The sequence below is a fragment of the Halichondria panicea genome, chromosome 16 (genome assembly GCF_963675165.1).
Source record: "Halichondria panicea chromosome 16, odHalPani1.1, whole genome shotgun sequence".
NCBI lineage: Eukaryota > Metazoa > Porifera > Demospongiae > Suberitida > Halichondriidae > Halichondria > Halichondria panicea.
The window spans coordinates 1,031,954-1,053,327 of record NC_087392.1 but is presented as its reverse complement, the minus strand read 5'-3'; the positions used below and the strand labels follow the sequence as shown (position 1 = coordinate 1,053,327).

General features: G+C 42.3%; 8 protein-coding genes across 10 annotated transcripts; 5 read left to right on the top strand and 3 right to left on the bottom strand.

The window, feature by feature from the left end:
- Positions 1-10: 10 nt before the first annotated feature.
- Positions 11-3,068, bottom strand: LOC135350230 (chromatin assembly factor 1 subunit B-like). Its single transcript, XM_064548968.1, has 10 exons — positions 2,891-3,068; positions 2,731-2,839; positions 2,638-2,664; positions 2,331-2,570; positions 2,036-2,132; positions 1,813-1,976; positions 1,689-1,758; positions 1,049-1,156; positions 872-997; positions 11-819 (listed from the first exon to the last, which is right to left on the bottom strand). The coding sequence occupies exons 1-10, from the start codon at positions 3,008-3,010 to the stop codon at positions 159-161; spliced, it is 1,722 nt and encodes a 573-aa protein (XP_064405038.1). The 5' UTR covers positions 3,011-3,068; the 3' UTR covers positions 11-158.
- A 32-nt stretch (positions 3,069-3,100) lies between these two features.
- Positions 3,101-3,952, top strand: LOC135350262 (histone-lysine N-methyltransferase SETMAR-like). The gene has a single exon (XM_064549003.1). It carries the CDS (start codon positions 3,179-3,181, stop codon positions 3,950-3,952), a length of 774 nt encoding a protein of 257 aa, XP_064405073.1. The 5' UTR covers positions 3,101-3,178.
- A 167-nt stretch (positions 3,953-4,119) lies between these two features.
- On the top strand, positions 4,120-7,336 carry LOC135350223 (uncharacterized). The gene is made up of 7 exons (XM_064548958.1): positions 4,120-4,678; positions 4,777-5,005; positions 5,058-5,167; positions 5,241-5,360; positions 5,413-5,793; positions 5,906-6,717; positions 7,093-7,336. Exons 1-7 carry the CDS (start codon positions 4,126-4,128, stop codon positions 7,216-7,218), a joined length of 2,331 nt encoding a protein of 776 aa, XP_064405028.1. The 5' UTR covers positions 4,120-4,125; the 3' UTR covers positions 7,219-7,336.
- A 68-nt stretch (positions 7,337-7,404) lies between these two features.
- Positions 7,405-9,111, bottom strand: LOC135350252 (ribosome production factor 2 homolog). The gene is made up of 10 exons (XM_064548993.1): positions 9,026-9,111; positions 8,840-8,972; positions 8,743-8,780; positions 8,638-8,677; positions 8,501-8,582; positions 8,369-8,445; positions 8,216-8,315; positions 8,061-8,163; positions 7,865-8,009; positions 7,405-7,680 (listed from the first exon to the last, which is right to left on the bottom strand). The coding sequence occupies exons 1-10, from the start codon at positions 9,037-9,039 to the stop codon at positions 7,501-7,503; spliced, it is 912 nt and encodes a 303-aa protein (XP_064405063.1). The 5' UTR covers positions 9,040-9,111; the 3' UTR covers positions 7,405-7,500.
- Positions 9,112-9,135: 24 nt separating this feature from the next.
- On the top strand, positions 9,136-10,420 carry LOC135350263 (uncharacterized). Its single transcript, XM_064549004.1, has 5 exons — positions 9,136-9,288; positions 9,346-9,459; positions 9,518-9,609; positions 9,722-9,986; positions 10,115-10,420. The coding sequence occupies exons 1-5, from the start codon at positions 9,258-9,260 to the stop codon at positions 10,327-10,329; spliced, it is 717 nt and encodes a 238-aa protein (XP_064405074.1). The 5' UTR covers positions 9,136-9,257; the 3' UTR covers positions 10,330-10,420.
- An 80-nt stretch (positions 10,421-10,500) lies between these two features.
- On the top strand, positions 10,501-12,712 carry LOC135350250 (basic salivary proline-rich protein 1-like). Of its 3 annotated transcripts, none has more exons than XM_064548991.1 (7): positions 10,501-10,740; positions 10,786-10,838; positions 10,921-11,019; positions 11,289-11,647; positions 11,693-11,788; positions 12,021-12,056; positions 12,464-12,712. In XM_064548991.1, the coding sequence occupies exons 1-7, from the start codon at positions 10,565-10,567 to the stop codon at positions 12,572-12,574; spliced, it is 930 nt and encodes a 309-aa protein (XP_064405061.1). In that variant the 5' UTR covers positions 10,501-10,564; the 3' UTR covers positions 12,575-12,712. The 3 variants fall into 3 exon arrangements, with proteins under 3 accessions (XP_064405061.1, XP_064405062.1, XP_064405060.1); XM_064548992.1 differs by having other exon boundaries at positions 10,502-10,838; positions 11,289-11,501; positions 11,580-11,647; XM_064548990.1 differs by having other exon boundaries at positions 10,502-10,838.
- A 271-nt stretch (positions 12,713-12,983) lies between these two features.
- LOC135350220 (tubby-related protein 4-like) lies at positions 12,984-20,052 on the top strand. Its single transcript, XM_064548955.1, has 5 exons — positions 12,984-13,403; positions 13,927-14,745; positions 15,634-15,858; positions 17,176-18,339; positions 19,708-20,052. The coding sequence occupies exons 1-5, from the start codon at positions 13,167-13,169 to the stop codon at positions 19,810-19,812; spliced, it is 2,550 nt and encodes an 849-aa protein (XP_064405025.1). The 5' UTR covers positions 12,984-13,166; the 3' UTR covers positions 19,813-20,052.
- A 193-nt stretch (positions 20,053-20,245) lies between these two features.
- On the bottom strand, positions 20,246-21,355 carry LOC135350254 (splicing factor YJU2-like). Its single transcript, XM_064548995.1, has one exon. The coding sequence runs from the start codon at positions 21,259-21,261 to the stop codon at positions 20,368-20,370; it is 894 nt and encodes a 297-aa protein (XP_064405065.1). The 5' UTR covers positions 21,262-21,355; the 3' UTR covers positions 20,246-20,367.
- Positions 21,356-21,374: the final 19 nt, after the last annotated feature.

Here is a 21,374-nt window from a genome sequence, read left to right as displayed (position 1 = left end):
ATTGAAAATCTCAATAATTACATAATTATGTCATGAAAGTTAAAACGTGCATGCATGTACAATAAAGTGAGCATATTATGCAATCAAGGAATTCAAAATGGTATAATAATTATATGACTATAATGAAAGAGATCGAGTTCTTGAATCCACGATCTAAATTACTCAATAATAATACAGTCAGTGTCCTTTAGTTCTCCTTTGCTTGCACTGGGAGTAGAGTCGACAGTGGCTGATTGATTCTTGGGGTGGTAGGTGGTGAGAGTTGTGAGACTAATTCTTCTTGGAACTTTTGACCCTGCTACATTTGAGGAAGAGCTTACTGGCTGCTCATCTTTAGACTTTTGTGTAGTATCGACGCCGTCTTTCTCGGTACTATTCTGAAGCTCAGAGCTCACAGATGAAGGAGGGGGGAAACTAGTGGCTGTGTCGGAGGTAGTGGTTTGGACTGGGGTGGTTAAGGAGGGTGTGGCTTTGCCGTTGGGAGAGGTGACACTTGACACCATTGTCGGGCGAATCCGTCGTGGCTTTAGTACATTCACAGTTGTTGAAGTAGTAGCTGTGGAGTCAGCAAGAGGAGGTAAGCTGCTCGAGGATGGAGAAGCTTTATTCTGAGTGGTCTCTTTGTCATTTTCGCTCGTAGCTTTCTTAGTTACGGGTAGAGAAGGCGAAGCGATGGGTTGTGGAGTCTTTTTAATATTGGACATATTTGGAGGTAGTTTGTCATTGGTCAAGGGGACTCCAAACTCATTGGGGTCAAAGGTGACAATGGTACAGTAACAATCAGATGAGGCGACCACAAGTGTCAATCCATCATCAGACCTGAGGGAAAAATGTGGAAATTTAATTTTATATAAATTTAATGATGGCTTACCAAGCCAAATCTGTGATGCCTGAATAGTGGATTTTTGATATGTAAGCGAAGGGAGCAATGTGCTGTGTGTCATAGAAGAACACCGAGTCCAGGTTAGCGACGGCATAGACCATCCGGTACGACAGACTAGAGGAAACAAGCATCTAAAACATCAACACCTGGTGATCATCTTCTTACCTTGTGATAGTGGTGGCTTCCTTTGGTTGCTCCTTCAACTCAAACAGAACTGGGCAGCACTTGACTACCACAGACGCCTTCTCCTCGCCAGGGAGCTGTAACACTGGCCTGTCAGACAGTAATATGAACAAGCTCAGGGTTAAATTCAGGGGGAAAGTAATTATGGATCAAGGGTACTAAAGTTATGGCCGTTGAAATATGCTCAACTGCAACCCCCTTTGTTTAATCAATGGTTTAGGGACTTTTTCAGCTGCCATAACTTCATTTCCGTAAATCCAACATCAAATATTTTATGATTTTATGAAAGCTTAGAAAGAGACCTTTCAAATGGTGTCATCAAAGTTCATATTTGAGAGATAAAATATTTTGCCGAATTGGCCAAACCATGGATAATAGCCCATGGTCCAAGGCCGAAAAATGACAAATTATGGCCTCGACAAAATTTTGGATTTTAAACACATAATTTGAAAGGTATCTTTCTAAGCTTTCAGAAGATCAAAATATTTTTGACATTTGGTCAATGGTACTGAAGTTATGAATTATAAATTCAAAAATGGTGCCCTCCCTAAAGTTTGGGGTTTAAGTATTTTGCCTCCTCTTAGAAATATCCTGACCCGAAGCTGTACTCAATGGTTCTCACTTTGACAAGTTGTTTCTGGTAAAGACGTAAGACGCATTTGAGACCTTATCTTCACTCTCGAACCTACCAGCTGCAATGAACAGTGTATAGTAACATACGTACAGTGATAGGGGGCATATAGTACCTGGTGCTATGAGGAAGGATCCATCAGGGGTAAAGGTCAGTCTACGAAAAAACGAGTTCACTTCATCTACCCAGAGGCGAATTTGTTTGGAGTCTGCCAGAGTCAGTTTGTTTACGGTGTGGACACACTTGAACTTCTGCTCAATTGAATACACACGAAGACTCCTGGTTTAATCAACAAGGACTGTAATTTATAGAGTACAAAGCACATTCAAAGCAGTTACCTGTCTGTGCTTAGGGTAGTGATGTACTCTCCAAGGGGGTCCCAAGCCACACCTTGAATGTACTGCTTGCTCTCCTTCAATGCTGCTATCTGTTGGCCTGGAAACGTAGACCAAAACAAGAATAAATTCACGTCATTCAAAAGTAAAGAGTAAAGTATGCCCTAGGGAGGACAACCATTGGCTATAATGCCAGCATTCTGCTAACAAACTCTCTGGGCTCATGACTGCAATCAGATTAAAAAGATATGGGAAGGGCAGACCCCAAACCCACCAAGTCTGAATAACACACCCCCACCTTTGTTCACATCCCACACAATGGCCGAGTTGTCCACAGAACCAGAGACAAGACACAAAGAGTCTGGAGACCAACAGATGTCATATATATCCTCCAGGTGCCCTCGAAGTAGCTTCACCACGCTCCAGTTCTCTTTGTTCTTTGAGGGTGAGGCATCACTAGAGCCACTCACCAGGTTACCTACGACACCCACAGACGATGGGTCATCAGAATTCAGTCTCCAAATGTGAACAACGGTGTCTATATAATAATGTATAGGGTAGAGGGTAGTACACATATTTCATCCATATGGACTATTGGTACTCACCATCGCCTGCCGAGGCAAGGAATTCACCTATATAATTATACAGAAAAATAAATTTAATAATAAAATTATATTGATTAATTCTTAATTATTTACCATTTGGAGAGAAGCGGACTACATTGACCGCCTTAGTGTGCCTGGAGAGAGACGCCATGAATACGATCCTTAACCTATCTCCGTCCTCCTCGCTAGAGACCTTCCAAATCTGGAGTGTGTGCAAAGTAAACTAGAGTTTCATGAGATCAACTATACTTACTTTGACATCATTGTCAGCTCCTCCAGTGGCTAATCTCAAACAGGAAGCTCCTCTGTGGAAGTCTACACTGAGTAGAGGCTGCTTATTATGCCAAATAATCTCTGGAGTTGTAAGCTTCATCTCTAGCTAGCTCTAGCTCTAACTCTACGATCAATTCCTCTTGATGTTAGCAATTTGCTTTTGTGCATGAGTTGACCCTTTATCAAGCATGCTGGAAAAGTGTCAACACATCAACAAATGTTAAAAATTCAGCCACATGCCAAACACAACTATACAGTATAAAGTTGAATGGCAATGGCTAGTTCATCCCTGAAGGACTACACCAGCCTTGATCACTGTGTTTCTGGGCCTGGTATCACTCCTGATCTACTGACAAGCACAGACTCTATTTACCCAGGCTGCCACTGCAACGAGACATGCTCCAGTGATTCCGATATACCTTGCTCCTGCAGTATTGCATATACTACTGACAGATGTCTCCTTGATGCATACTTGACTGAAAGCTCTCCACCAATCTTTGAATGCAACGCCAATTGCAGTTGTAATGTGTCTTGTTTCAATCGAACTTCTCAACAGTACAGTTACCACCCGGAGCTCGATCTGTTTCATACCTGCAGCAAAGGCATGGGTGTGCGCACGTTGAATTTCATTCCTAATGGGTCTTACCTGGGTGAATATGTTGGTGAACTTTTGTCTACATCTCAAGCAATGAAGCGCTTGGGGCAGCTTCAACCAGCCGACTCTTGCTACATTGTGCAATACAAAGAACACTTGAGCAATGGAAACACACTAGTAACCAATATTGATGCTACACAGAAAGGAAATCTGTTGAGGTTCATTAATCATTCGTGCTCTCCTAATCTGATGATGGTGGCTGTGAGGAGCAACTCTATACTGCCAAGGTTGTGCCTCTTTGCTTGCAGAGATATTCTATCTCAAGAAGAGATTTGTTTTAGTTATTTCGGAAGGAAAGGAAATGGAATTTCTAGTGTGGACACTGGAACTAAACAATGTTTTTGTGATTCTGAAGAGTGTATTGGTTATCTTCCATTGATGCAATAGAGTCGGTACTGAGCATGCGCAAAAATAATAGAGCCCATGTGTGTTTTTAACTCTTATCATGTGACATTAATTTTTGACCCTTTTGTTCCTGAGACAGAATACATTTTCTTACTCTCCACTCTCTATGAGCCTAGCTAGCATTCTGAAGTCTATTGCAAGATCTAATATTCACCATGACAGAGGAGGGAGATGTTGATCAGAATGCGGTTATAAGAAGTATTCTGGAAAGCATGATGTCTGGAGAAATCAACCCAAGGAGTGTGCCTACTGATAATATGGCCCAACTGCTAGCTGCAGCCATTGCACAGGCAGGACAGAACATTGTAAATGTACAAGTATCTTCCCAAGCCCAGCACAGTGACACTTTTCAAACTGAACACTCAAGCGAAAATGAAAGTTTCGATGTTAACTCTTTAGTCGTTAACGTCGACAGTGTAGACCAACTGGATGAACACACTCTCAATAAGCAACGGATGCTGTGTGTCAAGTTACCAATTGAGCTGCGTAGACGGATAATAGCCATGAGGAAGGATGGGAAGAGATGCCGTGAGATAGCCAAAGAGCTCAAGGTCTCTGTGAGTGGAGTACGCAAAGTGTGGGAGCGATTCCTAGCCACTGGGATGGTTCATGATCGAAAGCCAAACTCCGGACGCCCACGCAAGTACACAGTTCCATCAAACTATGAGTTGCAATACAATGCGAGCGAGAGTATTGTACAGACAGACGGTAAGTTTGAATAATGTATCACCTAAATTTTATTGCCCCGTGTACTGACTAGCTACTATCCAGAGCTATTTCTTATCTCTACATATTCATTTCTTCAGTTGATTCTCCTCATATTGAGTACGTGACCATCTCTGACTCTAGTAATGGAGAGACTATGGCCTCTGCTGGTGTCAATATGTCGGGTGAGGGTAGTGTGCTTGTTGAGGGACCTCTCGATGTGCCTGGAGCCATGGTGGAGATTGTGGAAACTGAGCCAGGACCAATGGCTACCCCTCAGGGCAAAGCAAAGAGACAACCACAAGTTTATAGAGAGGAGCTACTCTTGAGGTGAGGACTACAGTGTACGGATTTTTAGATGTTACTCTGTTTGATATATTAGGCTGATTGAGAATTGCCCACTATGTGTTGTACGTGAGGATGCAACCAAGACTGACAGTCTTCATGTGCTCAATCTGAGCTCCATTTCAAAGCGACCATTGTACATGGAGAGTAAGTCAGAGCACACTAACACACTCGCACACTTTTTACAGGCCACTATTGTCATTACTTTCACATTCTACAGGTGCTCTCGGTTATCCATTTGGGGCAATTCCTTCTCCCAAACCGTTTGCCTGTGATAGTGATGAGGCTCAAGTCATTTTATCAGACCCCCTGAATCCACTGGGGAAAGAGCTCTTAGCATGTAAGCAAATTCATTCTGTACACTTTTACAATAATAAATTATTTCATTGCAGCTCTTGGCTACAGTACAAAGGTGTACTTCAACATGTGTTGCAGGCCCAGTCCTCTGTTTGATCCAGACAAGGTTATCTCTGATCTGCCCTTCTCTCTAGGACCTGGAAACATTGCCGAGACAACACAGTCAGTACTGCAACTCCTAGTGAACCTCTGCAAGGACCCAGTGGCTGCCTTAGCGCACGTTCCGAGTGGTAATGGGCCCAGTATCGTGGCTAAGTCGTCCGAAACCGCCATGTCGTCTATTCAACTTGGAGTGCCGAAAAAGTTGTCGAGTTATTGGAGCATGCTATTTCAATGTGTTTCTGATTTGAGGTGCTGTGAAAACTTCCTTTCAGCCACACCACCGTCAGCTCCTTGCCTCCTCTGCCACCCCTATCGTGAGCAGTATTTTGTTTAACACTGTTCAATGTACATGTACTGCACTCTGTGTTCAATATTGCAATGGGGTATGTTTTATGATACCCTGTGTTTTATTCGTTCACATTGCAGAGGACCTAGTGAAAAATTTGGAGATCAGAGAACCACAAGGAGATGAAATATGGCCAAAAGCCCTTCGTTGTTCAGATCAACTGACGCCAACAGAGCTATCTTCTCCTTCAATGGAAACAGATCTCCTGGCACAGGTCGAGCGTAAGAAAGGAAGACGAAAGAAGAGCGCCTCTGAAGATCAACTCATAATTGATGGCCAGTTTGAAGTGCCTCCATCAATCGACGAGCCATCCAGTGAAGTTACTACAATCAACGTACCTCCTACCTCTTCAGTAGCTGTACTGACAACAGAGTCTGATCTAATACCACTCAGAATCGTTGGTATGGTACCGATGCCACCTCAAGTCTCTGTGAGTGAACAGCAGTCCACAAGCCCCAGCTCAAAGCATCAAACTCCAATAACTACACAAAAAGACAAAAGCCAACTGGATTCCTTAGAAAAGAAGTCTCCAAAAGCTTCCCCTTCAGCGCTACGGTCTGAAACTGTGGAGACACCTCAACAAACAGATACAGCAAAACAGTTCCAGATTGTCCGTCGCAGTCTACGAAAGAGAACACCTAAGAAAACTCCACCACTGAAGTCCACATCAGCCAAAATAAAGACAAAGAATCAAAAGAGCACTAATCCACTGCCAAACACTGACAATAAAAACTCTTCCTCAACAGCAACTCCGAAGAAAAGTAAACGATCGAAAGGCGTGGCTACTCCATGGCAGGAGAAGCAAGATCTAATGAGCTGGAGTGTGGAGGATGTCGTCGCGTTTGTGGCCAGTATACCACGTTGCAACTACTCCTCTACCTTCAAGGAACATGTAAGTATAATAATTATTATAGCAGCTGAGGGAATTTTGCGTTTACATTTTCTTCTATTGTACATTTTCTTCTATTGGGAGGGAGTCCACAGCATAGTAGATATTTATAGAGCTTCCCCACACCATTTATTAGCTAGAGCTACCAAGTAGGAGTGTGTTTGCATTGAGAATAAAGGTATAGATAGATGCGATTTTTAAGGAATCCAATGGTATGTGACGTACTCAGACTATAGGCTCATTCTCTCAACACTAATAGACTGTTGTAGTAATGCACAAATAAATTTAATGTACGAGCCATTGCAGAGCTAGTACACGCCCCATTCGTTTAATGCTGAATCGATTGTTAATAAGATTGTGTTGTTCGTTTTCGTGTAGGAAGTGGATGGGGAATCGTTGTTGTCCCTGAATGCTGAGATGATGGTGAAGCTGATGGGTATCAAGACAGGCCCAGCACTCAAGATATGTGGGAAGATCAGTGAACTAAAGGGACTCAATTCTTAGCCCATTTGTGATGTTCTTGAACGTTAATATTGAAATTCATCATTCACCATTTAATAATTATTTAATGTATCGATTATAAGTAACACCTATTAATAATAGATTGTAATATTAAAATTTAGCATTCAGCCCCTCATTAATATTCGTTATGGTATTCCGTAAATAAGGAAGTGTGACACATTCAGCCCCTCATTATAATTATTCATATATAGCATTAGAAATCTATAAACATGCCGTGGTGATTGCAACACTCGGTAATAACATAATTTAAAAGTATGATAAATTCTAATGTGTCTTTGTTGTTCTTGAATGACTTCTACTACCACTAGTTCTCTTCTGGGTGAGTGTTTGTTTCAGTCCTTTCAGTTTTCTGGTCTGTAACTTGGAGAAGTCTTGCCTCTTCATGTGAACTCTACCGAGCTTTGTCCCAAACGCATCTCTCGACACATTCTTCACTGTCTTTACCTGCATGAAACATCATAGTCTTAAAATCCTACTCATACAAAATATTTATGGAAACGTATTAATAGTAAGTGCCATCAGCAAAAAATTAGAGTGAAAGGTTTACTTTCATGTTGCATTTCAATCAAAGAGTGCTCATCATTTGACAGTACGGACAGTTTTTCACTACAAAATAAGTTTCAATTACCTTAGTAGCTTTAGGCTGTCTGCTAGCTTCTTTGATTATCTGGTCGTTAGCCAGTTGTGTTCGTCTCAAAACAAAATCCACAGATGGGCCAACCTCGGCCAGTTCAACTCGAGGGACCTTTGTACCTGACTTCTTCAATGAAATCCTACAAGAGAGAAAGATTTCAACAACAATCTGATTATATATTAAGTCACACCTGTAATTTCTGCAGTAGATTTTGCCCTCAAAAACGGTGAATGTCATCACATGATCTAGTCCAGCCAATCGCACTTGAGAAACAGTAGGCCCATGGAAGAAATCTAAATTATGCAACACCAGATGACCAACAAATTGTTATTACATCACCCTTACCAATTAGCAGGTTTTTAAGCCTTGCATAAGTGGATTCTGTTTCAAACTGGTCGCCAGAAAATATTAAACAAGGTTTTGATCCGAGAATATTTCCTTCCAACTGCAATAAAATTTTGAGGTATACTTTTGAGTGGTGGGCAATTGGGGGTCTACCTTGAATGATTGCCTGCTCTTGTAGTTTTCCACTCCCAATTCTATCATGTCCAGCACTTGGTGAGAGAAGAGCCTGCCTGCAAACAATGATCAAAATCACATATAAATGTCATCAGAAATAATTCTCCGTACCAATCACGATGTTATTAGGTCTCTTTTTGCTGTGTGATCCGAACATAAAGAGAGAACTGTCATTCTTTCGGCTAAAGAATTCCTGCCGGTTTTAGATTGGAACACAATAAACTTCATTCACACTAATTGTTGCTCACAATTTTGCTGGCATCCTCAAATGGTCTGACATCATTTTTTCTAGACAGAAACACAGGTTAATATCATTGTTGGCCGGCTAGCACCGGAAAAAAGTATTCTTTTACCGTTGAAAAACAACAGCATCTGGTTTTTTGAGAGCATACTGCAAAAGTAAAACATTAAAACATCAATAAACATACACAGTGATTAACAGAAGCTTACAAAGTCTTTCAGGAGCATGGAAACGACCTCACTGCTATGAGTTCCACGGAAAAAAAGGGCATTTTTTGTGTTTTCAATGAGCTTAGCCTCTTGTCTCTCAAGAGCTCTCTTGACGCGCTGATTCTTGGGCTTCCTGTGAAAGAAAAAGGTGATTAAATGGGAATTTGTAGAAGACAAAGAACTCACACAACTCTCTCCATGTTGCCATTAATTTTCCACGTGGTTCTTCAGAATGCGCATGGCAAATGCACACATGAGAATCAATTACGTAATTAACAAATAAGTTTATTTTTAGATTATAATTATAATATTCTATTTATAGTATGACTGCACATGTGTATAAAGCAAAGCAGCAACTCACTTTTACCTGCAATTCCTCAACAGAAAATTGACCAGCAACTGAACCAGACCAAAAACAATGGCAAAAACTTACAAAGTGGGTATTCTTGGTAAGTAAACCAATTTACATAACTGTGCAGTGCATACATAATTGTAATTGTCTGCAGGCAACCAAGATGGAAATGATCAGATGTTTTTTAGCGGAAAATATGGAGTTGAAGTCTTTGATCTAACAGCTGATCAGATTTGCAATTTCTTGGAACATCCTGATATAGACCAATGTAAGATGCTAGAATCTAATACTCTCAAGATTGTGATAATGTACTTTTGATTCTGTAGCTGTGCAAGCCAGTCGAACTGATTTTCCAGCTCCAACAATGAAGTATGAGGTAATGGGAGGTGGCAGATTCTATCCTGGGATTTCAAGAGAGGTACATATATGCCATTTATTATAATGCACAAGCTAGGTATTACTATTGTGTACAATCAACTGCATGTGCCTAACAATCACTGTTACATTCATCACCTATTGTTTTCTCATAGGATTTATCTCAAGCAGTGCAAGACATTGAGGTTCTTATCTCTCGATTGAGCACCAAAAACCATTGGAGCATCTTTGGCCGAGACTTCTTTCAAACAATCCTCTCTGAAAATGCTGCAAACAAATGCAAGATGGTCATAGCAAGGATAGTTGGTGGAAAACAAACACGAAACGCAAGAAGAGGCCGATCAGTTTCTGTGAAAACAGAAGAGTTTTTGAAGAATCAAGGGCTGGATATGGAAACCCTCAAATTCAAAGGGAATTTCTGTAAGTATTTGTTTACATGTACCTATTTTGTTTACTACATTTTGGCTTGGTATGCAGGGAAATACCAAATAACTTATGCAATAAAACTTTATGTAAATATAACTAAACTTTTATTGCTTTCCATCCAGTTATTATCACTGACAAATCTCAAGCAAAAACTGAAACCAAAAAGAAGCCTAAACCTACTAATGAAGTGAACATAGAGAGAGTGAGGTCTGAGCTAGCTGGGGAAGAAGTCAAAATGGCTGTCACACAACCTATGAAGGAGACAGTGACTGCAGGCAAAGCTGTCATTGGACTCGGAGCAAGACTGGGACGATGGTTTTCATCACTTGTTCATTAACACTATACAAACTATTGTAGCAATAATACATAATGATGTAATTATGTTATTGTGTGCTTGTGTATTCATCAACTCAGTGCTGGACTTATAATATTATATAGTGTGCATGTTGCAATAATTATTATTGGCGCAGTGTGCGCATGCGTGGATCGGGCTTATCACTGGGTGGGAGGGGCTGAACCAGCATTTATTGAAGGGTGTGGCAAAACAACAAAGACCTGCTGCTACAGTACAGATGCCTAGACGAGGTGGAAGAAGAGCTGGTGGTCGTCATCGTCATCGAGCTGGTGGTCATCGAGCTGGTGGTCATCGTCATGGTGGGCATGGGGTAGGACATGGGATAGGGCATCGCCATCATGGCATTGGTCACCATGGTATCGGTCACCATGGTATTGGCCACCATGGTATTGGCCACCATGGTATCGGTCACCATGGTATTGGCCACCATGGTATTGGTCACCATGGTATTGGTCATCGTCATGGTATAGGCCGCAGAAGGGGATTATTTGGTACGTTTTGTGTGTTTTGTGTGGTTACTCTGTGTATCGATTTGATTAGCTTTGAATTTACAAAGTTCTATCTATTTTTCAGGGCGAAGGCCTCTATTCAGATTTCGGTGGGGGTTTGGTCGACGCAGAAGAGCTGCTGCTTCAACTGGGATTGCGTTAGGATTAGGGGCAGCAGCAGCAGGTTAGTATGTTGTACTGCCATTTAGCATTTTTGTTTAACAAGGCATTATGGGTTGTAATTAAAACTGCAAACAGTTCCACTCTTCTATCCTTTCTATTCTACTAATCCTTACTTCATGATACGATTGTATAGCTAGTTCTTCTTGTAATATTTTGTCTTGTACAAGCCCTGGCTGAGGTCTCCTTTGTGCATATAGCTCTGCAACTTTTTGACTTATAAGATCATGAATTCTCTTGTAATAATTTTATTGTTCATTCTTCATAATACAGCCTCACAGCCACCACCGCAGCAGTTTGTAGTGACTCCAGGAGGGCAGCCTGCACAGCCCTATCCAGCCCCAGGCCAGCAGCCTTACCCTGCACAAGGCCAGCCCCCTCAAGGCTACCCCCAAGGCCAGCAGCCCCCTCAAGGCTACCCCCAAGGCCAGCAGCCCCCTCAAGCTTACCCCCAAGGCCAGCAGCCCCCTCAAGGCTACCCCCAAGGCCAGCAGCCCCCTCAAAGCCACCCCCAAGGCCAGCAGCCTCCTCAAGGCTACCCCCAAGGCCAGCAGCCTCCTCAAGGCCAGCAGCCTCCTCAAGGCTACCCCCAAGGCCAGCAGCCCCCTCAAGCATATCCTGCCAACCCTCAGGTACAGGTGATTTGCTTGGCTTATATAATATGATTGTGTTTGTAGGCCCAAGGAGCTCCCCCAGCGTACTCTGGTGATGGTCCTCCTCCCGTTGGCTTTGTTGTGGATCCAGCAGCTGCATACCCTCCTCCCCCTGGACAGGTATGCACTGTACACACTAGACGATTGAGGTATAATAGTATAAGGGAGGTTCGAGTGGTGGTCAAATTAATCTGTCTCAGCGAACCCACAGTTATTGTACGATGCCAACAGAAGGGGTGGATTCTAAACATAGTTTGGCAGATTCCCTTGTGTACGTGTGTGTCTGTGGTAATGCATGCTGTGATAAGTACTATCTACTGATTATGAGACAATGTGATGCCGTTACATACAGGGCTACCCTCCACAGCAGCCAGGCGCCCAACTGCAGGTGAGTTCAGTTCTCTGCATGTACATTAACAACAGTAGCGATAATTATACATGAGAATTCTTTGTTCAATTCCTTTGAAGTTATAGTATTATCTAATCACCAGACTGCTTATATTCCCACTCCCAGACAAAAGCCATTGATCCACCTAGTTTAAGATTTATGTACACGTTGTTGTGGTTTCTCTGTTGTGGGCCAAAGTGGTTTGTGTTAATTCCTCATCAATGTACAGTGCATCACCTTATATGTGACCTAGTGGCTTCCCTCTAGACACAGCATATGTTCATAGGCATGGAGGGATGTTTAGCATGTACCACTATAGGAAATGGGAAATGACATATCATTGTTACTAAACATTTCTTATACTGTTCGGACACATTGGATGCTAATTTGATTAATGTGTTCTGTAGGGTTTTCCACCCGATTCGTCCGGTCAGCCACAGCAGCCACAGCAGCAGTTGGTCCAAGAGCCCGAGGATGACACACCTCTCTGCTGCACCATCCCGTGTACTATTCTTTAACTCTTGTTATTTAGCTAGCCACAGTGACAGGGTAGTAGACCATGCAGTATTATTTTTATTTTTTATCCCCTGGACAATACCAATATTTAATAAATAGTTGTGTGGCTCTACATTTCTGGACTATTGATTTCACATGTGCTAATGAGGTACACAATACGCTAGCTCAGATTATCAGCTGTAGCCAGTAAAATTAACACCTATTGAATGTGGTGTACAAAGAAAATTGTCTTGCTCATCAATTTACACCCTATTTCTAGCCCAATTGGTACCCATTATCACTCTCTGGTTGTGGGACCAATATTTACACAGTAGAATTGACACTTCAGCTGCTAAATAGAATGGATGCATGCATGAATGGCTTTGAGTATGCAGAAGCCACAAGAATGCAGCGGATATAAGCTTGAGCTAACGATTGTTTAGAAATTGTGGTTTTATGTGTAGCTCTCCAAGTTGTTGGTAGCTTTTGTATTAGTATTCTACTGAGAGTTGATTCATACGCTCGATCGCTTGTGGTTCAAGTTGTTTGCTGCTAGAACTAGAAGATACCTCACTCTGCAAGCACATCTACCTATAGCTAGGTTATCCGTTCACTATGTACGCTGCTTTTGATCGCGACTCTCCGGCTGCACTGGATGCAGATGTCCTGTCTCTGTCGTGGAAAGGAGACGAGAAGAGAGGTTGGCTGGCAACTGGCAACTCAAAAAAGACAGTAGGAGTCACTTACACAGAACTTACTGATGATGAAGACACAGAGTGTGAGAACACAGACATCTCGCTGGAAAGACAAGCCTTTAGAAAGAACTTCAATTTTAGAGAACATTCTCAAGAGGTGAGCAGCGCACTGATTGGTTGTTCGAGCTAGCTAGCTTTAGTTGTACTGAGGGTGTACTGGTTACTTTTTATTGAGCAATTTAGTAGCTGGCTAAATAGCTTATAGCTAGCTGGTGGGCAATATCATTCATTGATGAGCTAGCTAGCTGTGTTTGAGCCATGAATAATGTACCAAGATAGCTAGCTAGCTGCATGTAGCTAGATGGTTAGATGGTGTGAATCTTGAAGGTGGTGTGTGTACCCGCACGTATGTGTATGGTTTGTTTAGCGTGTAACCCTAATCATGGAGCATATGGTATTAAGTATGCCACCCACCCGGCTTGAATTCCTATCGTTCATTGAACACTAGGTCTACTAGATGGTCTACGCTTTTAGTGCTCTCACGTATGTATAAAGTTCTCTTTAACACAACACCTATCAAAACATGAGTTGAGTGCATAGTGTTTGTGTGTGTTACCAATACTTGCTGTTGTAAGCTTGTACTTGCTTGTAAACTATCTGTACTACGTGTACTACTACAGGTTACCATTGTCCGCTGGAACAATCATTTGGACAAGATTGCCACATGTGATGCATCTGGCACAGTGATTGTGTGGAGGAATCACAACGGACGTTCGATAATGGAACTTGTCAACAATCGTGGCACTGCCATTAGTGATTTTCAATGGAGCAATGACGGGAACAAAGTTCTGATAGCTTACATTGATGGCTATGTACTAGTGGGTACTGCATACGGACGAAGGATCTGGGCTCGCCAGTTGAACCTCGGCTCGTTTGTGACTAACCCCTCAAACCATTCGACACCCTCCAGACTCATGAGCTCAACGTGGAGCCCCGATGACTCTAGGATAGTTGTAGGATCCAGCATAGGAGAACTGATCGAACTAGACGCTGTACACGGAGGCACTCTGGTCTCAACCACAGAAGTCTTGCCTGGGATTGGAATCATCGGCTTGCAATGGGTGTTGGTGCCAAACAAGACAAGCGAAGACACCACGAACCCAACGGGTGGAATAGAAAGTGGTCATCTCCTGGCGTCTGGCCAAATTCCCGCTGGATCTGCAGCCAATCCACCCCAGCACACCAACGAGAACAAAGACAAGTCTGGAAGTGTACGGCTCTCCCTCTACCTACGAAACGGAAAGGTTGTTTTGATGAACTCTTGCGGCGATCAGCAAGCTACAATCATTCGTACCGGTCTCATTGATGGCAAGATGCTGTGGAGCAATGATGGTGGAATTCTGGCAGTGGCCGGCTTCAGAAAGTCACAAGCTATGTCTACAGTGAGGTTCTTCCAGCCCACAGGACAGCTGCTGTTCACATTACCACTAAGAACAAAGGTATGTTAAAGGTCAATTGATGACTAGTGTTGTTGACAGGAAATTGGCCTTTGATGTCACAGGGTGTAGGGTGATAGGTCATGTGAGAATGTTTGATAAGAGCTAAATGTCTGTGTGTGTTCCTTGGTAACTAAGTGCATTATAGCCACAAGACATCAATGAAATGGTTCATTAGGCACTTCAAAAATGTGGCGAGCCCATCCGACTTTCGCTGAGTCTGTGTGTCTGTATATACATTCCTAAAATGATAGGCAATTAACCCTCTATAAAGAAATGTAGCTCGGATTCCTTGTATTATTGAGTATGGATATCTCACTTATCTATATGTGATAATAACTGTTTTTGTTTGATGATAACTTACCTTTGTCCTTTGTGTGTGCGAATTCAAAGAAAAACAAATATAGTCGGCCAGTTGTGTGTATCAATTTGTACTTGCACTATCTGGGTAATCAACTTAAGTTGCTGTGGCCCTGTAAGTCGTGTGTGATGAATTGTTTGTTTTGTTCCAATCAATAGAATTGGCATTTATGGTATTGTGAACATGCCTACCCTTTTGATAACTGTACTTGCATCATTATGTCTGTGTGTCGTGTGCCATAAATGCCATTAACCCCTTTCCCGCTGTAAATTGGTTCATGGTGCATTGATTTCTGGCTGATATAATTAATGTAGCTTCTAGCTACTGTTGATAATGCATGCATATGTTTCCAAGTTTAGTCTGACCAATCAGACGTACTTGTACAACATGTGTTGTTGAGTCTTAGGTGTGCAAATGTTTCCATATATGACTTCTGTACTCATGTCTCAGACAACATGTGGATGTTGTGCATTCAGTTTCCTTAGGTACTAATTTAACTACATACACATCACAATGCTCGTCCTATGCAGGAGTCAGTCACAGCCATCACTTGGGGCCATAATGACCAGAAACTGTTTGTGGCCACAAAGACGCTACTCCACTCGGCTACAATCTCTCGAGGCATCCCCTCCCTCCAGGCCCTCTGTCAGAACCTTATAGCCAATACACTACCCAGCAGAGATGCGAGCTTCAACCTTGTCTTACCTACCAAGTTAAAAGTGGCTGTGGCGGAATCATTCGACCCAACCATTCAAGTGAGTAGCTTCCTAATGGCGGTGTGGAGGGGTAGAGAGAGCACTTTACATGGTGTACAGTTGATGTGGGCTATTGTTGTAATAATTAGATGATAAGTAATTAGCAGTTCAAAGTGCTAATGAGTGTTAAAATGTCCAGCATGTGTTTGCTGCATGTTACAGACTGATAAGGTGCATGTATAATCATTGTTCAGAGCACACAGAAGCATTGTTGTGATCAATGGACTTTAAAACTGAAAAAAGTGTGGTTGAAACTTAGAACATTTTGTTTTTATAGTCTGTGGTTTCTTTGTGAGCTTTACAGCTAAACTGAAATGAAACTGGATTTAGCCTTGTGTTGTTTCTTGTATGTCCCAAAGCCATTAACTTTCAAGAAGCCATTCCTAGACTGCCCATAGGGGGGAAAATTCACCCATGTGTGGCAGGTGTGGGCTAGATAAGAAGCCTATTTGTGAGGGTGGAATATAGCGCTTCTGGTTATCCTACCAATCTCTATAGCAAGAGCAGGTTTCTAGGGACAACAACAAATTGAGCTATGCATGATAATGATGGATGAAGTAGTGGTGTATTAATATGATGCATGCATGTACATTGACATGCATACTGTACGTACTGTGATCCGTGATACTTCATTGATACTTCCTTACAAGTTTTCACTTGCATGTGGCCACAGTTAGACTATCAGTTAGACTATCAGTGTCTAAGGATACATGATGTAGCTGGATGGAAGTCAGTGTTACTCTCATGATAGTTAACAGTGTGGCTTCTGAAGTGTGACTCTGCCCTGAGTATTCACAAGGTCCTTAGATCAGTGCTACCACATCCTGACACCCTGTCAGCTCAATTGGTTCAATACTAAGAATTATATATTATAAACTCAGTCTTTATCCAATTAGTGTAAGCTAGCCCAATGTGGGAACAGCTACTATGTGCTGACTACTATGTGTGTGTGTGTGTGTGTGTGTGTGTTCTGAATGGCCTCTGTTGTCCACCAAACCCTTAACTGGCGACACAAACATAGTTCCCTTTGAGCCAGTATTTGTGCCAGAACCAAGCTATTTGGATTCTTCCCAGTTAACACTAAAGGCCATATATACTAACAAAATATGTACCCAATTGTAGTGGGTTGCTTGCAGACAATACTATTACACACCCTGTCCATAGTAGCATGTGGTTAATTTTCTGTGCTATAAACTGTAGTCATAACCTGTGTACAGTGTAGCTAGCACACACACAGACTTACTCCTGTCTCGTGATTAGCTGGCTAAGATATGTGTTTATGCGTATATATTTATCGCTTCCTCTCCGTCCCTGTAGGCTCAAATCCCTCGAGGTGCCAAGCTGCTAGAGTATGTGAGCAGGCCTCCAGAGGGAAGCACTCGAACATTCTGCACTGTGGTCCCCAATATGCCCTCTAGAGAGTCGAGTACAGCTTGTTCAAGCAACCCTGCAAACCAGCGGTCCTCAAGACATCCAACCTCCTACACGCTCTACGTGGAGCACCTTGGCACATTGGTCCCTGTCCTAGAAGCTCACAAACGCAGCATTAAGCTCAGACAAAGCTTCACCATCTCCCTCCCGAGCAGTACCAATGGCTCCAACACTTCTCCTCAGCCCCAGACCCTCATACTGGACACAATTGAAGGTGATACGAGTATGGACACTGGCCTGAACGCTGAGACCACCACTCCCAGTCAACTCAGACTAGCCGGTCACGATGAAGCTCACCTCTCATTGAACACGGAATCTGGAGTGCAGCTAGCGTGTAGAGAAGACGATGGTGACTCACCGAGGCATTCGCAACCCACCTCGCAACCACCACAGTGCAGTAGAGACACTTTACTTAGAACCTCTTGGGCTGAGAACAACCCACACCAACTCGCTGAAATCACTTCCAACGTGATGGCATCGAAATTCAAGATTCAAAGCCTCTCAGACAAACTTCCTGCAGACATGGGCAGTATCATTATCAAAACATCATTTCTACACATCCAGCCACGAAAGGTGATTGCCTATCTCCCGCATCGGGACATCTCAGATTCTGGAATAGATTCGGATGCAAGCTCCGACGAGAGCTCTAGTGAAGATTTACGACCCAACGACGAGTCCAGCTGTTCTGTGGACGTGTTTATGGAGCCTGATAGCAACACCATTGAGAGTTTAATGTCTATGGAGGAATTGCAACTGCCGCTACTTACACCAGAAACAGAAACGTTAGAGGCTGTCAAATCGAGTGTGGATTTGTCGGCAAGTGTACAAGACAAGAATAGTAGAACAGTTGCTAGCAGTGGAATGGGCCCTTACAGCCTCACCAGTACTTCAGTAAAGGGGCAGAGAGTGTCTATGTCCGATTCCCATATCCAGATTCACAGTAAAACACCCACATGGAACGAGCAACACATGATATATCAGCTGGACTTTGGAGGCAGAGTAACTACTAAGTCAGCCAAGAACTTCCAACTGGAGCTGGACAGTGATCAGGTGTGTGTAGTTCGTAGGAAGTGTATATACATAACCTAATTATCCTGATACGTGGCCTGGTTCAGTTAAATTTGCATGAAATTTGGCCTCACAGTGTGTGTGTTTATTGTGTTGGCTCGGCTGCCAAGCATGTACTGACTCTAACTTGTTTAGTTTATATTTGTTCACAATTGGAAACATGCTCTGAACATATAGTGTATGTCTCTAAGACACCCTAAACAGCCCTTTGTCTGTGTATAGCAACCGTATGTATCAAGCCTACACTGAAGCCTACACAATTGTGTACCCATGATTTCATGTGAGGGGGGGTACTGTTCTTGAATAGCGGTGTAATTGTACGTAGGTACTAGTAGCTTCCTAACCTTTCCCATGTACTGTATGGCTTTCATCTTGTGTGCATGGACCTTCCCTTTTATGGCTTGCACAAATTATTAGTGTCTTGATTACCAGTACACCTGGAGTATATAGACACCTGAGTGTGAGTGTGTGTGAGTGTGTGTGTGCACTGTGTGAATGTGTCTATTACTGTGTCCCCTCTTAGTGAGCATGTGTAGCAAGCAGCTGCATAGTCCTCATTTCCTTGATTACATTACAATATTTACTGTTAGTTTCCTGGCTGGTGTCAGCTGTGTAGGTAGCTACCTAGCTATGTATTAGTTGGGGACAGTGTTGCTGACAAGCGTTGAAAACATATGTTTGAATTCCTTTCGAAGGTGGACAATATAAAACTTTTGTAGATTTAGCATTGGGGGGAGGAATTTTTATGTCTGGCTTGAGTTACCTTTTAAGTGTTGTCTTTGGGTTTTTGGCTTGAGTTGGTCAAAGTGTGTGAGTAAGATGTGTAGGAGTCTCTGGGTTAAATTGATTGTGTGCCTGTGTGTCTGTATCATAAACCCCATCTCTTTCAAAGTATATTTGTATGTTATCTGTGCAGTCATGCATGCAAGTGGTGGTCACTCAATACTTGCCTAGTGATAGCACTAAAATTGACACCAGTGTCTTCCATATGCCCACCAGCCACAAGAATTTAGATCCATTAGAGTTGTGAGTGTTGTTTACTTGCATCCTTCTAAAAGGCTTGTCAACCAGTCATCTGTTTAATGTATAGTGTATCCCAAGCCGTAGTGCAGAGGAAGAAACAACCCACCTAAGTTTTCTTCCCTGCAAAATAATATGTAATATATATTATGTTTTTTCCTACTGATATCAGTGTCTTACTCCATTAGTGTACCCTATTCTCAAGTTACTTTGTATACAGTACATGTGACTTTGTACATATTTTTGTACCATACTTAATTAACAATGCTGCATGCAGTGTGGTCGCAACAATAGACATGATATTATGAACGTTTTTTTGCTTCTATTCAGGTCCTTCAATTTGGTCGCATTGACAATGGCTGCTTCATTCTCGACTTTCAAGCACCTTTCTCTCCCATTCAAGCCTTTGCCACAGCTTTGGCCAACCTGGTATGAGCAACGGACTCTTATTCGATCTAGTCCAGATTTTAAACATTCTGTGCTCTTATGTCTACATACTTATTTCAAGCAGGTTTTTGTTGCGTTTGTATGATTCTTATATTTCTACTCAATCTTATTGTTTTTGTATGAATTAATACTGCTCTTTTAATTCTTGTCTGCTGCATATTATTCTGAATTTTCATACGTCATCACCTTGTACAAATTGCATCAATACATTTTCTGTTCTGCATTATACATACTAAAGATGGACAATGCTCGACGACACGTACCAGTCAGTACAGGTTATTTTGCTGCAAAACTTACAGCCTTGTTTCCAGGCCGAGTTGTCTCTAAAATAACGCTCGGTTGATTTTCTTGTTCTATTAAAGAAAAATCGGCCTGGGAACAATAATTATAACAGTCATGATCTTTACCACAATCATAACAATTACATGTAAATGTCACATTGTATTAAATACAAAAATGTACCATGTATAATTATATATAAACGTAAAACATATACCATCAATATCTGAGTCATGATCTAAGCATACACAAGTAACAACAACTTCAGTCCTCATCACTGCTGCTGTAAACCCCTAAGAGTCCTAATAATCCCTGTGGCTGACTGTTCTCCACTTTCTGCTTAGTTGTAGAAGGCTTACAAGCATTGGAATTGGTCAATTTTTTCTTTACCACTAAACCAGCTAGCTTGGACTTGCTCTTGGAGGTCTTAGTACTGGTACTTGGTGCTGTTGAAGTCAGTGAGGAATTCTCCTCTATCTTAGCCATCTTAGCAGGTGGTGGTTCCTCCTCCTCCTCATCGTCTAGTCTCTTTATACTCTCACCACCAACACTAGCACTAGAGAATATCGTGTTGACCAAATCCTCGTCTTCTTTCTCCTGTCGCTCAAGCTCTTGTTTCTCAGACACAAGATGATTGTCCATCAGCTCATCAAACTTAACAGTCGCTTTTCGAGCATTCCAGTCGCGAATATCTTCCAGAGCATCGATGACGTCCATTTCTCTGCGTGATTCTTTGGTCCTGTTTTCCAAGGCCATCATGGGGTTATTGGCCTCATTCTCCTCTTTTTCTTGCTGCAGTCTCTCCTCTTCCATTTTTGATAGGTGCTCAGCTTGTAGGGTACGAAAAGCTCCTGTCTCTATTACGTAATCCGTACTTTTAGGATCTGTCTTGAAAATAATTTCAGTGAGGCACACGGGGCATCGTATATAAAAACGATGAATCCTGATCCCCAGGTAATCTTCTCCTTCGGCCGTTTCTTTTCTCGCATTGAATTTTTTCCCTCTGTAGATGTAGTTTCCACAGGTGAGACAACGCATGGTGAATGGTGCCATTGTTCTAATCACACACTGAAAGTTTTTTCCAACATTTAACTTTGGGAGCTTCTTTGGATCGAAGTCTGGAGGGTAGTACTTGTTTAGAACCTTTCGTTCACCCATTGTATGTCTAGGCTAAGCTTCAGTCAGAGATTGGAATTAGAGTTTGAGTTGTTCTCGCACACGTCTCACTTCTAAATAATGCTCATTAAGTCAAAGGACCTTTGACCTTTGAA

What these genes read in the sequence shown, in the direction of transcription:
- LOC135350230 (XM_064548968.1), bottom strand. Translation starts at nt 3,010, where the DNA reads ATGAAGCTTACAACTCCAGAGATTATTTGGCATAATAAGCAGCCTCTA. An exon ending in AGTCCGCTTCTCTCCAAATG is followed by an intron (nt 2,665 to 2,730) that starts GTAAATAATTAA and finishes ATAATTATATAG; the next exon opens with GTGAATTCCTTGCCTCGGCA. An exon ending in ATCCTTCCTCATAGCACCAG is followed by an intron (nt 1,759 to 1,812) that starts GTACTATATGCC and finishes TGTTCATTGCAG; the next exon opens with CTGGTAGGTTCGAGAGTGAA.
- LOC135350262 (XM_064549003.1), top strand. Translation starts at nt 3,179, where the DNA reads ATGGCAATGGCTAGTTCATCCCTGAAGGACTACACCAGCCTTGATCAC.
- LOC135350223 (XM_064548958.1), top strand. Translation starts at nt 4,126, where the DNA reads ATGACAGAGGAGGGAGATGTTGATCAGAATGCGGTTATAAGAAGTATT. An exon ending in GAGTATTGTACAGACAGACG is followed by an intron (nt 4,679 to 4,776) that starts GTAAGTTTGAAT and finishes TCATTTCTTCAG; the next exon opens with TTGATTCTCCTCATATTGAG. An exon ending in CCTCTACCTTCAAGGAACAT is followed by an intron (nt 6,718 to 7,092) that starts GTAAGTATAATA and finishes GTTTTCGTGTAG; the next exon opens with GAAGTGGATGGGGAATCGTT.
- LOC135350252 (XM_064548993.1), bottom strand. An exon ending in CCATGCTCCTGAAAGACTTT is followed by an intron (nt 8,781 to 8,839) that starts GTAAGCTTCTGT and finishes TTACTTTTGCAG; the next exon opens with TATGCTCTCAAAAAACCAGA. An exon ending in ACCTAATAACATCGTGATTG is followed by an intron (nt 8,446 to 8,500) that starts GTACGGAGAATT and finishes CATTGTTTGCAG; the next exon opens with GCAGGCTCTTCTCTCACCAA.
- LOC135350263 (XM_064549004.1), top strand. Translation starts at nt 9,258, where the DNA reads ATGGCAAAAACTTACAAAGTGGGTATTCTTG. An exon ending in ATCCTGGGATTTCAAGAGAG is followed by an intron (nt 9,610 to 9,721) that starts GTACATATATGC and finishes GTTTTCTCATAG; the next exon opens with GATTTATCTCAAGCAGTGCA. An exon ending in CAAATTCAAAGGGAATTTCT is followed by an intron (nt 9,987 to 10,114) that starts GTAAGTATTTGT and finishes CTTTCCATCCAG; the next exon opens with TTATTATCACTGACAAATCT.
- LOC135350250 (XM_064548990.1), top strand. Translation starts at nt 10,565, where the DNA reads ATGCCTAGACGAGGTGGAAGAAGAGCTGGTGGTCGTCATCGTCATCGA. An exon ending in CATATCCTGCCAACCCTCAG is followed by an intron (nt 11,648 to 11,692) that starts GTACAGGTGATT and finishes TTGTGTTTGTAG; the next exon opens with GCCCAAGGAGCTCCCCCAGC. An exon ending in ACCCTCCTCCCCCTGGACAG is followed by an intron (nt 11,789 to 12,020) that starts GTATGCACTGTA and finishes CGTTACATACAG; the next exon opens with GGCTACCCTCCACAGCAGCC.
- LOC135350220 (XM_064548955.1), top strand. Translation starts at nt 13,167, where the DNA reads ATGTACGCTGCTTTTGATCGCGACTCTCCGGCTGCACTGGATGCAGAT. An exon ending in CATTACCACTAAGAACAAAG is followed by an intron (nt 14,746 to 15,633) that starts GTATGTTAAAGG and finishes CGTCCTATGCAG; the next exon opens with GAGTCAGTCACAGCCATCAC. An exon ending in TGGAGCTGGACAGTGATCAG is followed by an intron (nt 18,340 to 19,707) that starts GTGTGTGTAGTT and finishes GCTTCTATTCAG; the next exon opens with GTCCTTCAATTTGGTCGCAT.
- LOC135350254 (XM_064548995.1), bottom strand. Translation starts at nt 21,261, where the DNA reads ATGGGTGAACGAAAGGTTCTAAACAAGTACTACCCTCCAGACTTCGAT.